The 14,269-nt window shown below is 38.2% G+C and overlaps 1 protein-coding gene across 1 annotated transcript in view; it reads left to right on the plus strand.

Annotated features, from left to right (window-relative positions):
- The window catches only part of MYO6 (myosin VI), a 185,491-nt gene that overhangs the window by 36,521 nt on the left and 134,701 nt on the right, over nucleotides 1-14,269 (plus strand). The window contains exons 10-12 of the mRNA XM_018558907.1: nucleotides 4,980-5,060; nucleotides 11,523-11,531; nucleotides 13,126-13,306. Coding sequence (XP_018414409.1) covers nucleotides 4,980-5,060; nucleotides 11,523-11,531; nucleotides 13,126-13,306 — 271 coding nt within the window. The remainder of the gene's footprint in view (nucleotides 1-4,979; nucleotides 5,061-11,522; nucleotides 11,532-13,125; nucleotides 13,307-14,269) is intronic.

Raw genomic sequence — 14,269 nt, forward strand, 5'->3', positions numbered from 1 at the left:
AACATTTGAGCCCAGAGACCAACTATTTTGGAGCATATGTAGATTGAAAGATGGGTAAAGTTGCAGTATTTTGTGTATTTCAAACTAAAATGCCATCCCTTTATGATGTCCTCTTTGTATGTTTAATATGATAAAATTGTTGCTTCACCTAACCCAATGTTGTCTTTGTTCCCAACATTTTAACTTCAGCACACTTGCTGCAAAAGGTGTACTCCCTTTACGGAGAACGGAAAACAATATTTTGCAAAGATTTTTGCTACATGTTGCTTCCAAGTATGATGCGTAGGATGGGGGAAATATGCCTCATCACTTGAGGAAACCTTCTGATCCACAGTGGCATAGCATATTGTGTGCTAGGTGGCCACAGTGATGGTTTTGTCAGTGGATTAAACACATAGAGGCTGCTGTAAACATGCAAGATCAGTTGAAATGCACATTTCACTATATGATCCAAAAGAAGATCAAAAGCTTCTGCTGCCATACATTTATAGCTTATCAAGTGTGTCCTGCTGCTAACTAATCATGACTATACAGTCACATCATTTAGAAATAGGCTCCATGTATGGCTGCCCAAAGTCTTCTGTAATTCTTTGTTATAAATTATATATAAATTATATATAAATAATTTTGTTAATCTGCTCAAAATCATTGGTTAAGTGTAAAGTGAACACTTTTTTTATTGTTTTCCATGAAGATTTGTTTTTGTCTAGGAGAGCTAACATGTAAGGCTTTATTCTTTTAAGCTTTGAATTAAAAAGGATGTACAGAAAATTGGTTCATTTTTAAGGGCAAAGCAATAATCTTTGATGCTTGAGTGGTCAGAGCAATATTGCACCTTTCAGCTGATGTTTTAAACACAAGGTCATGTTCTATAATGAAAGAGGGCATAGTCAATAAATCATTGACTTTCAATTATCCCTGCATTGTAGCAGGTAAGGATGCTCTGAAACACTTTCTGGAGTGACATTTTTTTTCTTGCTGGTTTCCGGTTCTCTGTAGGGTCACTTATTAATGGTTTATGAGCGTTTGCTTTGTATTTATAGAAAGCTATACAGGAAATAAGAGGTACTCTATTATAAGAAATAATGGATAAGTATTCTCTTTGCGTACATCTTTTTTTTTTGATGACCATTTGGACTTCTGGGAAGGTCCATGAATTCCAATTTTTTTAAGGACCTGTCCCTGTACTTTTAAATTCTAGTATTAGTTTTTTAGGTTGTTGGGTGGCAAATTATGGTAACCACATTGTGGTCGGAATTCTTACTTCTCAGTAGGAAAGCAATAACAATTAGGTAGATGAATCCTAGGAAAACCATAATAATTATGTGGATTATTCCTGTGCAGCTTAATTTAACTACGGGGAAAGGGTACGTAAATAAAATTGTATAATGTTAATGTACTATATATATATAAAAACAGCGTTTGTTCTGGTAAGGTTGGGGACATATTGTGTTTCTGGTGTATCTCAGCATTAAATTAGCTCCCTATTGTACAACTAGAAGCCCCTGGTATTATAAAATATATTTGTTTTGTAATTATAATACATTGCCAAAAGTCTAGATTATGTCTTAAAGGGGGGAGGCATGATACTGTTGAACACTGGGCTCTTGAGACCACTGGTACTATGGATGGGGTGATGACATTGACAAGAGCTTTGTGTACAACACACCAGCTCCATTGTGGGAGCAAGTAGGTTGGGACCTCCCCACTCTATGAACTGGGAAAATTGTCCTTTTTTTTAATTAAAAGGACTTTTTGCATTAATCATAATTTAGCAGATAATACATTTGGGATCTCTGGGTCTCCACTGTCCTGTGTTAGGTTTCTGTTACCTTAATATCCCTATACCACATACCTGCACACAGGAGTATCCCAATCCAAAAAGAATGATTTTCATAGTGAATAAATGAATCAACTAGCTTTTGGAAACCTTGGTAATTCCCATGGTCCCCTGATTTGGTTAATAACTTAATTCATCCAGTAGGAACTTGTTTTGAAAGAGATGCTGGCTTGGTGAAAGTATAAAACTAATGGCCTGCAGGCGCTGATAGAAGTGGTTGTAAGTGAATTATACATACACTCAGATGTGACTCTTGTACTTCGCTTTATTCTTTCTGGCTGTGAGGTTTTCTGGTAGCATCTAAAGCCAGCAGCTGTCATAAGAGAATGTGAAAGTGACTTTTCATTGCAGATGAATGGAACCTCAAGAACGACCGTTGCTGCTTAAGTGAAAAAGAAAACCATAAGAAATAAGAATGTTTTAACAATGCAAAGACTGAATGTCAATCATTGATACCTTGAACTGCCCATATCAGAAGGCCAGTGTGTATTGCATGTGCATTTTATAAGCTACTAAATCTAGCTTCTCTTTTGGCACATGGGGCAAGCAGAAAAAAAGACAAAAAAAAAAAAAATGTCCCTTTTTATTAGCATGGTATGATGACCGATTTTCTCTGTGGCTAAAGCTATCTCTAGTAAATTGGGGCACATTTTTCTTTTTTGCAGTTCTTCTGATTTATGACTATCTTTGAAGATCTCTAAGTGAGCTGGCATGTGGCCTGTCAGGTTTTAGCTCATCTTTTTTTCTTTCTGAGGATGGTAGTAATCACTTAGATCAGATATACATGTTTGGCTGACAATTGTGAATGATCCAGTAAATGACCCTTAGATTGTGAAGACTGCTGGCTGACGCTGCTGATTAGTCAACTGCAGAGAGCAGTCAGGTTGCATCATGTAGGCTTGGAAAGTCTAATGTCTCAGTTGGAGAACATTACTCTTAGCGAGTGTTCTGATGTAGAAAAAAAACCCCCTCTGAAATGATTAAAATTGAAATGAAACCTATCAGATGGTGCCTCTCTGTGGGCTGGAGACTGCAAACAGAAATGTCAGGTCTATTGAAACTGCAATTACTTTAAAAGACAAACTGTAGCCAAGCTTATAAGTAAGATGTTTAACTTTAGTGCCGTCGATGTCTCTGGTGGAGGATAATAATCTGTTTTCCCTGTGCACAGCTAAAGCCCTAAATTAGAGTGTGCTAGGTGTGCTGCCAACTATAACATGCTGCTTCTTCCCACATATTTCATTACTTTACGTTATCACCAACACTGTGATTTCCACTAAAACATGCAGAGTGAGATATGTTTTTAATTGTAGATGCCACAAGGAATTTTAAAGATTACACTACCCTCTGACAACTGGTACCTTGAACAGATGTTAAATGGCTAGTTGAACAGAATCCTTTTTCTTGCTTCAGTTCAAATTAACTTATTTGATAATACTAATGAATCCTGTGAAAGTGTTAGCCTTTATTTGGTGTATACAACCCCAATTTACATAGTATTGGCATACTCCAGTCAAAACTGATAACAGTGCCTTGAGATGCATACAGAGGGCACATTCACCCTGACCAGTACTTCAGTTCTTCATTAGTTTTGCATTCTTTATTTCAATTTCTGATATTTAGTCTTTTCCCAGTTCCCAGTTTCTAGTTTCTTTTCTATCTTACAGGTCAACTGAAATGTCAGTAAACTGTCATAAGGCCCCCCCCCATTGCCCTTCTCATTATATTCATGTCCAGATTAACACGCTTCTTCCATAGAAATGAGTGAACTACCTGCCAAGCAGGGAAATAGATTATCCATTCGTCTCTATGGAGGAGGACTGTGCATGTACTGTAATGAACAGGCCACTGGCACTAAGGATTCTGCAAGTGGTGCCCGGCCTTACTTCCAAGTCTTTACAGCCAAAGGTTTGCATATGAAGATTGTTGTTCTATTTGTGTATAAGGTGACTTAGGGAAGGTCTCATATGGGGGCAGTATATTGAATCTTCAGTTAGTCAGTCATTCAGTAATGTTTTGGCACTCAGCTAAGTGACTACCTCAGTTCAAACATGTGTTGACAATATGCTCCCGAATTAATAGCCACATAAGCCTATGCAAAGTTTTTTCTCTCCAACACTCATTTCATCTGAGGAAAAAATTAGATTAGTTATTGAAATGAGTTCAGCATTATAAAACAAGTCTAGTTAAATTTAACTTAACCACTACAAGCTATACCATGGCCTGTAAAAATGAAAACCTGCACAGGTGTGTATTCTGGTTGAGTGTTATGGGCTAGTGAACTTTGCACTTTAGCATTGACTTTTCCTTTGTGTTGTTTAATGTACCTGAAAGTCCATCTGATCACACTGATTCCAGTAGATACTACTGAATTGATATGCTGTACTCCCCAAAACAGAGGCTCAGCCTAAGCCCCCATACCTAAACAGTCTGTTATGTTTCCAGAAATTTTACAAGCCTGCTACTGCGTATGCACAGAATTTTTGAATGAGAGCCCTGGGCAGTCTGTGCATGCGTAGTAGCAGGCTGAGGGCCGATCACGTGGACGCTGTACACACAGGAGACGTGGGTAGATACGGGAGAGCTTGGAGAGCAGTGTCTGCCCAGCTGGCCGAGGGACCGGTATGGTAATGACTGCTGCTAAGGATCTATGTGAGGGGAATGATTTGTCTACTTCCCGGCCAATCAGCATCGAGCCGGCCAAACAGAATGGGGTCGACTTCCGGGCAATCAAGAAGCCGGGTGGTGGGTAATGACACGCCGCCTGGCTTCCTAATTGTCCAGTAGCAATATATCCGTACAGTTTGTACTGAAATATTAGACAACTTGTTTGTTCCGTTAGATGTCTGACGTTATTGTGTCATTTTGATTAATTGCTTATGTTAACAATACTTGGTTTACTGTCTGCTCAGTGTTTATGGTTCAGGGCTTACAGACTCTCAAATGACCCTAAAATGGATCATACATCATTTTGATATAATGACAACTGCCAATGTCTTCATTTCGACTTGCGTGTTTATGATATGGCTCATTCAGTACATTTCAGACACTGAAATACTGTCTAATTAGGTGCAATTTTTGCCTCTGCCATTCCTTAAGCCACATTTAATTTCTTGTTCATGTTCTTTCTTTTCTGCAGTATTTGAATCGAGGCTGTACCAGGTATTTTGCTTCCAAGGAGACTGATAAACAGATTTTACAAAACCGCAAGAGTCCTGAGGTAAGCAAAATTAACCCTAAGCAAAACAATAATGTAATATGTATGATAATTATCTCGTGTCCCTTTCTCACCTGCTCGCAGATTTCCCAATGGGCTTGGTTGTACTGACTGAGTACAAAGAAACTGGAAATGTATAAAAAATGGCACATTATCCTAAAATGTATTTTCTATATCCACCATTCTGAATTTACTTTTTTTTATTGACCTGACTACTGTAAACTGAAATATTCTTGGTTACTCTGGTTTGCGGCACTGTGCATACCTACCTCAATTCTCTTTGCTTTGAATCTACAAGGACACTGTCATGAGAATTAATGGAGGCTGCCATTAGTGAACTCCCTTTTTTATTTATTTATGTATTTTTTATTTTAGAATGCTAGTTCCCTGGCTGTCATGCTGATGCTTTGATTTTAATGTAGTTTGACTAACTGACCCTGAATAAGTATAGCGATAAGGAGTTCTGAAATTCATTTACAGCATGCTTATCACATGACTGTGACTGAAACATATTGATGTCAGGCACGGCCATTTTCAGAAGGAGGCCTAAATCTGAATCTCTCTTAACAAAACCCCAGATAGCAGTAAAACCATACAGGACTCCTAATCCTATGCCACCCTAGCAAAAAAGCTTTTGGCGTGACATATACTTCAAAGATAACTGATGATAACTGATATTGTTATAATATACACCAATGATCTAAGCAACATTTTATGTAACTGTGAAATTCAAAATAATATTTATATAAAATGAAACTGTGATTCTTTTAGGAAAAAAAATGGTTGATATAGTATGACATGGGCAGGTACATTTCAAGAAGACAAAATATATGAATTGTAATTTAATTTTTTGCCACAGTACCTGAATTGCATATTCATCATTTGCAATGCTACATCCATATATCAGGTATTTGCAGTTGTGACCTATGACATTATACCTAGAGAAAAATCTTAACTGGTTTGTGGATGGAATGTATATTTTTATGGGTAATGGACATAGACCTACTGGATTCACCGGTTCAGATGATGTGCCTAATATTTTAGAAAATTGTTAGAAAAGATAGGTGTTCCTAGTGCAGACTGTGTCTGCTAAAGCATGAAGTATGCTTATCTACAGAATCATTATTGTGACAGCGATTTCTGCAAGGGAGACCCGGGTTGCATGCCCTGGTTCTAGAATTTAGCACGGTCCATTTTGTAACACATAAAGTCTGGCTAAAAAAATAAGAAATAAATGATTTATTCACAGACTTTCATGGAACCAATCTCGCTTAGTGAGTGGTAGCTGACCAGATAATACAATGCGAATAGAGCATAATCAATGCTCTTGGTATATTTTCTTTTCAGGTTGAATGCAATGTAATATGGCATTATGGTCACTAGATGGCACTAAGGAGCCTAGGACTTAAATAATTATTTACAGTAAACTTCCATTAGTTGGCATTCAAGCAACCGCCACTCTCAAGCAACCGCCACTCTCAAACTCTCAAACAACCGGCAAAAAAAAATCGAGGACAAACATGTCCTCAATTTTTTTTTGCGGTTGCTTGATGGACATGGGGACACTAAAAAATTGGGTTACTAACTAAATGTATTCAATTGCTAACCAAATTCAATACTTACATCTTGCTGCCGGCTAGATTTTGTGGTCCACAGCAAAATGTGGACAATGGGGAGCAAAAACCAGCCTGCTATTGGTTATTTCAAATTTCTGTACATCCAGCTTTCAGTTCTAGAGATGTACAGTGCAACACAGGGCTTAGACTTCTGTAGGAATAAAGCTGCCCACAAATGCATTGCATTTTGTCCATTTCTGCCTATAGTTCGTTCCATAGGTGGCCCAACAGGCACCACCCAGCTTGGCAGAAGTAAATTTTTTTATATTTTGAGGTGGAAAATTGTCGGCTGCACAGTGACTGTAGCCAGCCAGCTGCTGTCACTGATTGGGTATTCAGACAGCTGTGTGCGCTGGATGTGAAAATAAAGGGTGGAAAACCTCCATCCACACTTTTTAGCAGGAATGGTGAAATAAAGTCTTTTTTTTTTTTTCTTTGAGCCTGCAGGGCTGAATGAGAAAAATCACTCGGCTGTAGATCCTCAAATCGTCTCTGAATTGGTGGTGACACTATTCTTCCTTCTGGAGGATAGCTACTTTTGTTCCCCATGGTCCTTGTATGTGTTGTAAAGTAGTCACCACTCCAAGCTCACTCATGTGATGGACTACAATCTCAAAACAAATGAGTAAACTAAACACGAGATTGTAGTCCATCACGTGAGTGAGCTTGGAGAGGTGGCTACTTTACAACACACACAGGGACCATGGGGAACAAAAGTAACCACCCTCCAGAAGGAAGGACAGTGGTAGCATGTATTCAGAGATGATTTGAGGATCTACAGCCGAGTGATACAAAATAAGATACTTTTGTATTTATAGTTAAGAAACATAAATTAATTTTCAAGATTTAACTCCTGAGTTTAGTGTCACTTTAAGGCTGCTCAGGTTTGACATGAATATATAAGGTGTCAATGCCAACGTTTTTCATGTAGGTGTTTTTAATTGCTCTGTCTAGCGTGCTGCTGGTTTATATTTATAGCCTTTTATATGGTTTAGCATTGCACACAGGTGTTTTTATGAAAAGCAGTTTAGTTATTCCTATATTATCTGTATGCACAGATATCTAGAAGTACATTAGACTGTATTTGGAAACTGAATATCATTTCTGCATTTACAGTAATTGATTTTCTTGTTCTTAATATAAAAGATTTACAATGTAATTATTGCTTTCAGAAGAAACACAGTTGTACTTCTGTGGTTTGATTGAACTGTGAAGTCCATTTTTTCTTAGCAGCGGGATCTCAGTGCATGTGCTTACGGGTTTCTAAGATGTTGACATCTTGGTATGCGTGCTGCACTTGTGCACCAAACATACGCTTCTCTTAATTAATGCTTTGCTTTTTCCCTTACACCTGGTCCCCACACTTCAAACTCTGACTGATACGTCTCTTATCTGTAAGAAGCAGGCAAGAGCTGCTCTCCTGTAGGGAAAAGAAGTGACAAACCTGTGTATGTCCTTGACATTTATAACTTTCCTTTAGTGCAGGAATATTGCCCATGTTTTTACTCCTGAATAATACTGACAGTCAAGTTCAGTGACACAGATTCATCGATTGATCCAGGTGACATGGCTTGTAAATGGATGTAGCGACTGATTTTCACGTACTGCTCTATACATTTGCAGGCCACCTAGTGAATAGTTGTTAATCAGCTTGACTGCAAAGGAGGGGGATGTTTGCGTCCAGATTAGTTTTAATTAATCACTAAGGCATTACTTCATAGAAGAATGTATTACACTGCACTCTTCACATGGCGATTGCAATGTCAGGCGGCTGGATAATAGCACCTTAAAATATTTTTCTAGGCTTTTTATTTTAATGGGTGCAGAAATATCAAGAGATGGTGTGTGTCCTTGGCCCATTTTATTTTTTACGCTCCATTAAATTTCAGGTTTTTTATGTCTATCCTGATGTAAATGACTATGTATCTGAAAATGATTGTCCAGGGTGTTAAGCACTCACAGGCTGTTGGTAGACATGCCTGGTTGTCTAATTAGGCTTAAGCATTTTTTATAAAGCAAAATGGACTTTAGCCGTTCAATAAATAATAGTGGAAGCTCCATATCTAGAAATTATATGTTCTGTAAATTATTGTTATTATTAATGTTGTTAACTTACTAGGGTACAAACTAGCAGTCATTTTTGTCATATCTATGGGGTAGATCTCATCCTTCTTTACTCCTAATTTAGTTACATCTTGCACCATTTCCACAGCATCAACTTTCTAAACCCTTGTCATGGGCCTAATAATAGAACTCCATGCTGGTCAGGAAGTGAAGCAGTAAATTCTGGACTGGCATAGAGTATTTTTAACAGCTCTGACTATAGTGTCCTCTTATAGGTGTGCATAAAAGTTCTTAGGTAATGCAAACACATTTACAAAATCATATTGATCCTAGACCAAAATGGAAGTGACCCTGTCTTAAGAAGCAGATGTAAGTCCTCACTAATACAATATAATATACGGAAAATAGCAGCACTTATAAGACCTATATATATAAAGTCTCTGTGTACAATTTGTCTGTAATCTTGTAAGGCTTCATACACACATGAAATTCCTATGTACTCTTATGAAGAACAGACTGCAAACAAATGTGACCGGAAGGGAAAATGGGTGGCTCACAAAATGAACAGCAGCATACCTAAGGCCAATATATAAAGTCGTTGTGTACAATTTTTCTTGATAATGCGAACCTTAAAGTGAGAATGGGTTACTCGTTAGATATAGTTGGACCTCATATGAGAAACACTTTCAGGGTTATTCACAAAGGGTAAAGAGTTTGGAGAAGGCAGGAGAAGTGAACAATCTAGGACAACATAGCTGATTTGGAAAGTGAGCTGAATTGGAGAATGTTTCCTAATCAGCTATTTTAGCCTAGATTGTTCACTACTCCTGCCTTCTCCAACCTCTTCACTGTTTTGTGAATAAGATTGGAATGACCAAAGCCCCTGTGGACCTCCACTGCGCCAGCATGTAATACCACAGATTGCACAATATGCTCTTGTACGCTCTGTTTAGTAATTCAGTGTCTTCAGCCCCTGATGACGCCCTCTAGATCAAAATGCGTTAGAGCTCATGGACAAAGCTTTGGAGACACTGACTGACATTACACTCTACCCTGGCTGGTGATGGCAATTTTTAAATGAATGTATTTAAAGTTTTTGTTAAAGCCTTTTAAAATGGTACTTACTCTATAAGAGATCTAACTTTCCTTTTATTTGGAAGCTTATGTGGGGAAAACAGAACCTGGTTGGAGTCTGTACGGGACTATACTGTGCATTCTGTGGTATTACATGCTAAGGCATTGAAGATCCAGAGACTTGGGTGACTTCAATTTCATGTGATGGCACACTACTAAATGCATTTAGACCTCTTTTCTCATATGAGGTCCTACTATATCTGTTGATTGACCAACTTTGTTCACAGTCTGATCATCATAGAGGTGCATAGAAGTTGCATGTTTGTATGAAGCACCACATTATCACAGAAAACTGCCTTAAGAAAAGTATGGGGGCTGCCATTGCTGGCTGCCTGTTGAAAATACTAGATGCCTGGCTGTGTCTGACATTTGTGCTTTTAAGTCACAGACCTGGAACAACCATGCTTTACTTGAGTGTCAGTATTTCTAATGTCTGCACTTCGTCCAAGTCAGTGATCTAGATAGCTTTGATGACTAGGCATCAGAATGACAGCGAGGGAACTAGCATTCTCAAAAGAAGAGCTCAGCAGTGGCAGCCTCCAGTAATTTCTCTCATCACAGTTTCCCTTTAAGTTGTTGGGGTATCTGGGGGTGGAGAATGGGATGGCTGAATATTGGAGGAAAGAAACTGTTGGCTGAACACTGTAGGATAAAGTGTTGAGCTGTTATGGTAAATATATATGTTAAAGGACTTTTTTGATGGTGGATTGTGGGGGATGAACAGCGAGGAAATTGTGGGAGAAATCCTGAATTCCATACTAGAAAAAAGAAGTCCCTTTTTTCATGCTATGCAATTTCAGGATTTCTCTTTTATTTTAGTTAGTTTATTTGCCATGCACGTGCCATTTTCCTTTGATCAGTTGCATTGGTAAGGTGATTATTTTTTTTTTCCCATGCACAACATGCTGTCTTTGCAGGAACATTGGATACGTGTTTCACCCTACCCAACAATAAAACTTGTTTTCTTTATAGTTTGGTTGAACTATGATTATTTGTACTATTGTACTTACTTTAAGAACCATTAACATTCAACCTGTTTTGTTCTACTGGGAACCACATTGTTTTAGAGTTCCAAAATGTAATGTTGGGTATCAGATAAATGGTGCACCTGTGGACATCCATATATAAAAAAAAATTGCCTATTTTATAACTGAATGCAGCTGTACTCAATGTCCTTTATAATATCAGGGAAAACCAGAATGGCCCGAGATGGTCACATACTGCTCTGTTGTTATAGAAGCACTGTGGCGTAGTGGCTGGCTCTTCTGGGTACCTCTGGGTACAGAGTACCTCTGGGTACTCTGACTTTCTCTGGCACTCCAAAGACATGGTTATGGGTTAATTGGCTCCTGTCTAAATTGGCCCTTGCAAGAATACATGTGAGATAGGGACCTTGGATTGTAAGCTCCTTGAGGGCAGGGACTGATGCACATATGCACTATGTAAAGTGCTGCATAAATTGTCGGTGCTATATAAATACCTGTAATAAATAAATAAGCGTATACCCAGATAGCCACAAATCCTTCACCTGCTGCTGCTTCATTGTCGCTGCTGTCTCACTGCTGTTTCTGTGTAAACTGCTGTATCCATAGCAAACAGTGCAATTAACTCTGTAAATTGCTTTTTTCCTGCCTTTCCTATATTATATCAGGAAGATGAGGTATATTTATTGTAACCTGCAATCATTTTTAGCTTAGTATTGATGGTGTGTAGAGAAGCGTGCAGTGACTTTTCAGATGCATGACATATTTGCGGGAAGTCGTTTTCTGCTTTTAAGAAGTTCTCTGACTCTGTGAGCTTTTTTTTATACTCTGTTGTTTCCGAGCGCCCTGCCTAATACAGCATGCCTAAACAATCTCCTAGGAGTAGAGATGAACTGCTCTGCATGCATATTTGCTTTATGGGTGAAGGAGTATATAAATATACATGGAACATAAATTAGAATGTGATTAACTCCAGGAACATCAACATCCCCATAAAGCAAATCATTTAGCTAATTTAGTGCTTTCTATCTATATATTTTTTTCTTGTATTTTAGTTACAACTGTATAGAAACAATTGTTTTCTATATAGCTGTGCTTCAGATTTTCGTTGTAAAACAGAACTGTCAGGTGCACACGATAAAGGCAGCCATTTTCAGAGCTGATGCAATGTTTAGCATCTCAGTTGATTAACAATTAAGGTATATACACTCACGGGCATCTGCCTGCCTGCTGTTTGCATTCACTGCTCTGGCAATAAAGCCAGGATGTAATTTATCATAGGGTTTACAAACTAATGGCAACAATTTTTAACACTGGTTAGAATCCAATATGAACACATTTATTTTGCTTCAATTTACTTGTCTGTTTAAGGGCAAAAGTATACAGGCGAATGTTAGTAATTTAGTTGGTAATCAGTGGCTACAGAGTTGGAACAAATGGCTCCCTGTTTTAGCTATACAAGTAGCATGTAGTAACATAAGCGCACACATTTGGAGCATTGGGCAGTCATTGGGACATATCTGCTACTACCTATTTCTTACTGTAGTTTAGACAATAGGAAGCCATTTGTACAATCTATGCTATTGATCGCTATTTCAGTAGTGCCTTTGCTTCGCAGAATTCAAATGTTGTCTGGAATATTTAAAAGGGAGTTTCAGACCTTCTGATTCATCTGTTTAGCAATATCGGGACACCACAAAACCACACTTCACCAGAAGAAAGCTAAAATCCTAGTTCCTGGCCTATAGCTGGCCACTACATGGAGGGGTTTGTAGATGGGGGACTTCCTTTTAAACTGGGAATGCCCTGTAATAATGCAAAGAGTAATGTGTTCAGCAACCAATCAGATATATAGCCAATATGGACCCTCCATTCGGAGCTGCAGAAAGCTGGTTATCCTAGTGGATGCCATGGCTTACTGTACACAGCATGCTTTGCACAATGTTATCATACATAGATAAGCACTCGATTTACCAAGTGTGCAGTGAAAGTCTGCATACTTAGTCTTTAAATAAACCTTATGTACAGGGCATGCATCAGAAACCTCTTTTATCCTCTTTTATCCTCATTAGTATGCAGCTTAGCTCACAAAATGGCTGTTTATTAGTGTGTATGTGATGGTCTCATTTGATTATCTAATCTTCACTTTTGCATGCTAACTCTACTTCTCTAAAAAGCTCTTTCAAATACAATATGTAGATGTTGTACGTGCCTTCGTATTATAGACTTGTCTGTCTAATCTAAAGCGACAAAGTTTTCTTTTTTTTGTAGTACCTCAAACATGGCTCCCTAAAGGATCCCCTCTTAGATGATCATGGAGATTTCAATCGAATGGTCGTAGCTATGAAAAAGATTGGCTTGAATGACACAGAGAAGCTTGATCTTTTCCGAGTGGTTGCTGGCGTCCTGCACCTTGGAAATATTGATTTTGAAGAAACTGGGAGCACCTCTGGTTAGAAGACATTTTATTCTATTATTCTGTCAGTGTAAATGTCATCTGAAAAGCCCTGAGTTTGAGTCACAAAGCACAATGTTCTTTTTAAAAGTGGGAATAAAATGTGCTCTAAATTGCATGTGGGCTTTGTTCCGTAGATAGTATAGCAAAGGTAAGGTCTGAAGGAAAAAAAAAATGGATTTTTAGAAGCGCTTTTCCTCTATGAGTGAATGAAAAAAGTGATTTCATTATGAGTAGATGAAACCTCCATCTGCACAGCTGATTTGCAAAGGTCTTTTGGAAACAATAAAAATGCACTGTTGTGTGACTGCTGCAATGCAGGTGCTCTGCACAATGCCTGTTACTACAAGTGAATGTCACAAATGACAGATTGGCCCCTGGCTGACAGCAGGGTCACAATGTCTATTTGGATGTAACCATGCTCAGTAAATACATCTGTTTTTCTGGACTATGTGAAAAACAGTAGCTGCTTAACGGTAGAGGTTAGGACTTGGTGTATGTTGGATTTTATTTACAGCATAATTACATAAGCATAACCAGCAACGTGTAAAGTGTAGTCACCCATAGCAAACAATGTGATTTCTAATTTACTGCAGTAAGAACTGCAAAAAAATGATTTTGATTAGTGTCATACCACCTCAATGAACTATTTAGGTAAAAGACATTCCCTTGTCACACCCTCTGTCATGCGTACCTTGAATTTTTGTGCAAAACGCTTTGCAATAAATGCACTAATTTGTGCCTTTTACTTTACCTTTATACTATGGGTTGAAAATATCAGGTGCAATAATTTAAAGAATGCTTATGTTTATTGCAATAGAAATACTTTGTACATTTATTTATACAGGTCTGTGTATCAGATCAAAAGGCGGGACAGTTAAAGGATAGTAATGATCTAAACCCCCCTCTCCTTAGCCCCCCTTCCTAACCCCATATATATACTAAGCTGAACAACCTCCT

Source organism: Nanorana parkeri, unplaced genomic scaffold, assembly GCF_000935625.1.
Source record: "Nanorana parkeri isolate BGI_ZX_2015 unplaced genomic scaffold, ASM93562v1 scaffold368, whole genome shotgun sequence".
In the NCBI taxonomy this organism is placed as follows: domain Eukaryota; kingdom Metazoa; phylum Chordata; class Amphibia; order Anura; family Dicroglossidae; genus Nanorana; species Nanorana parkeri.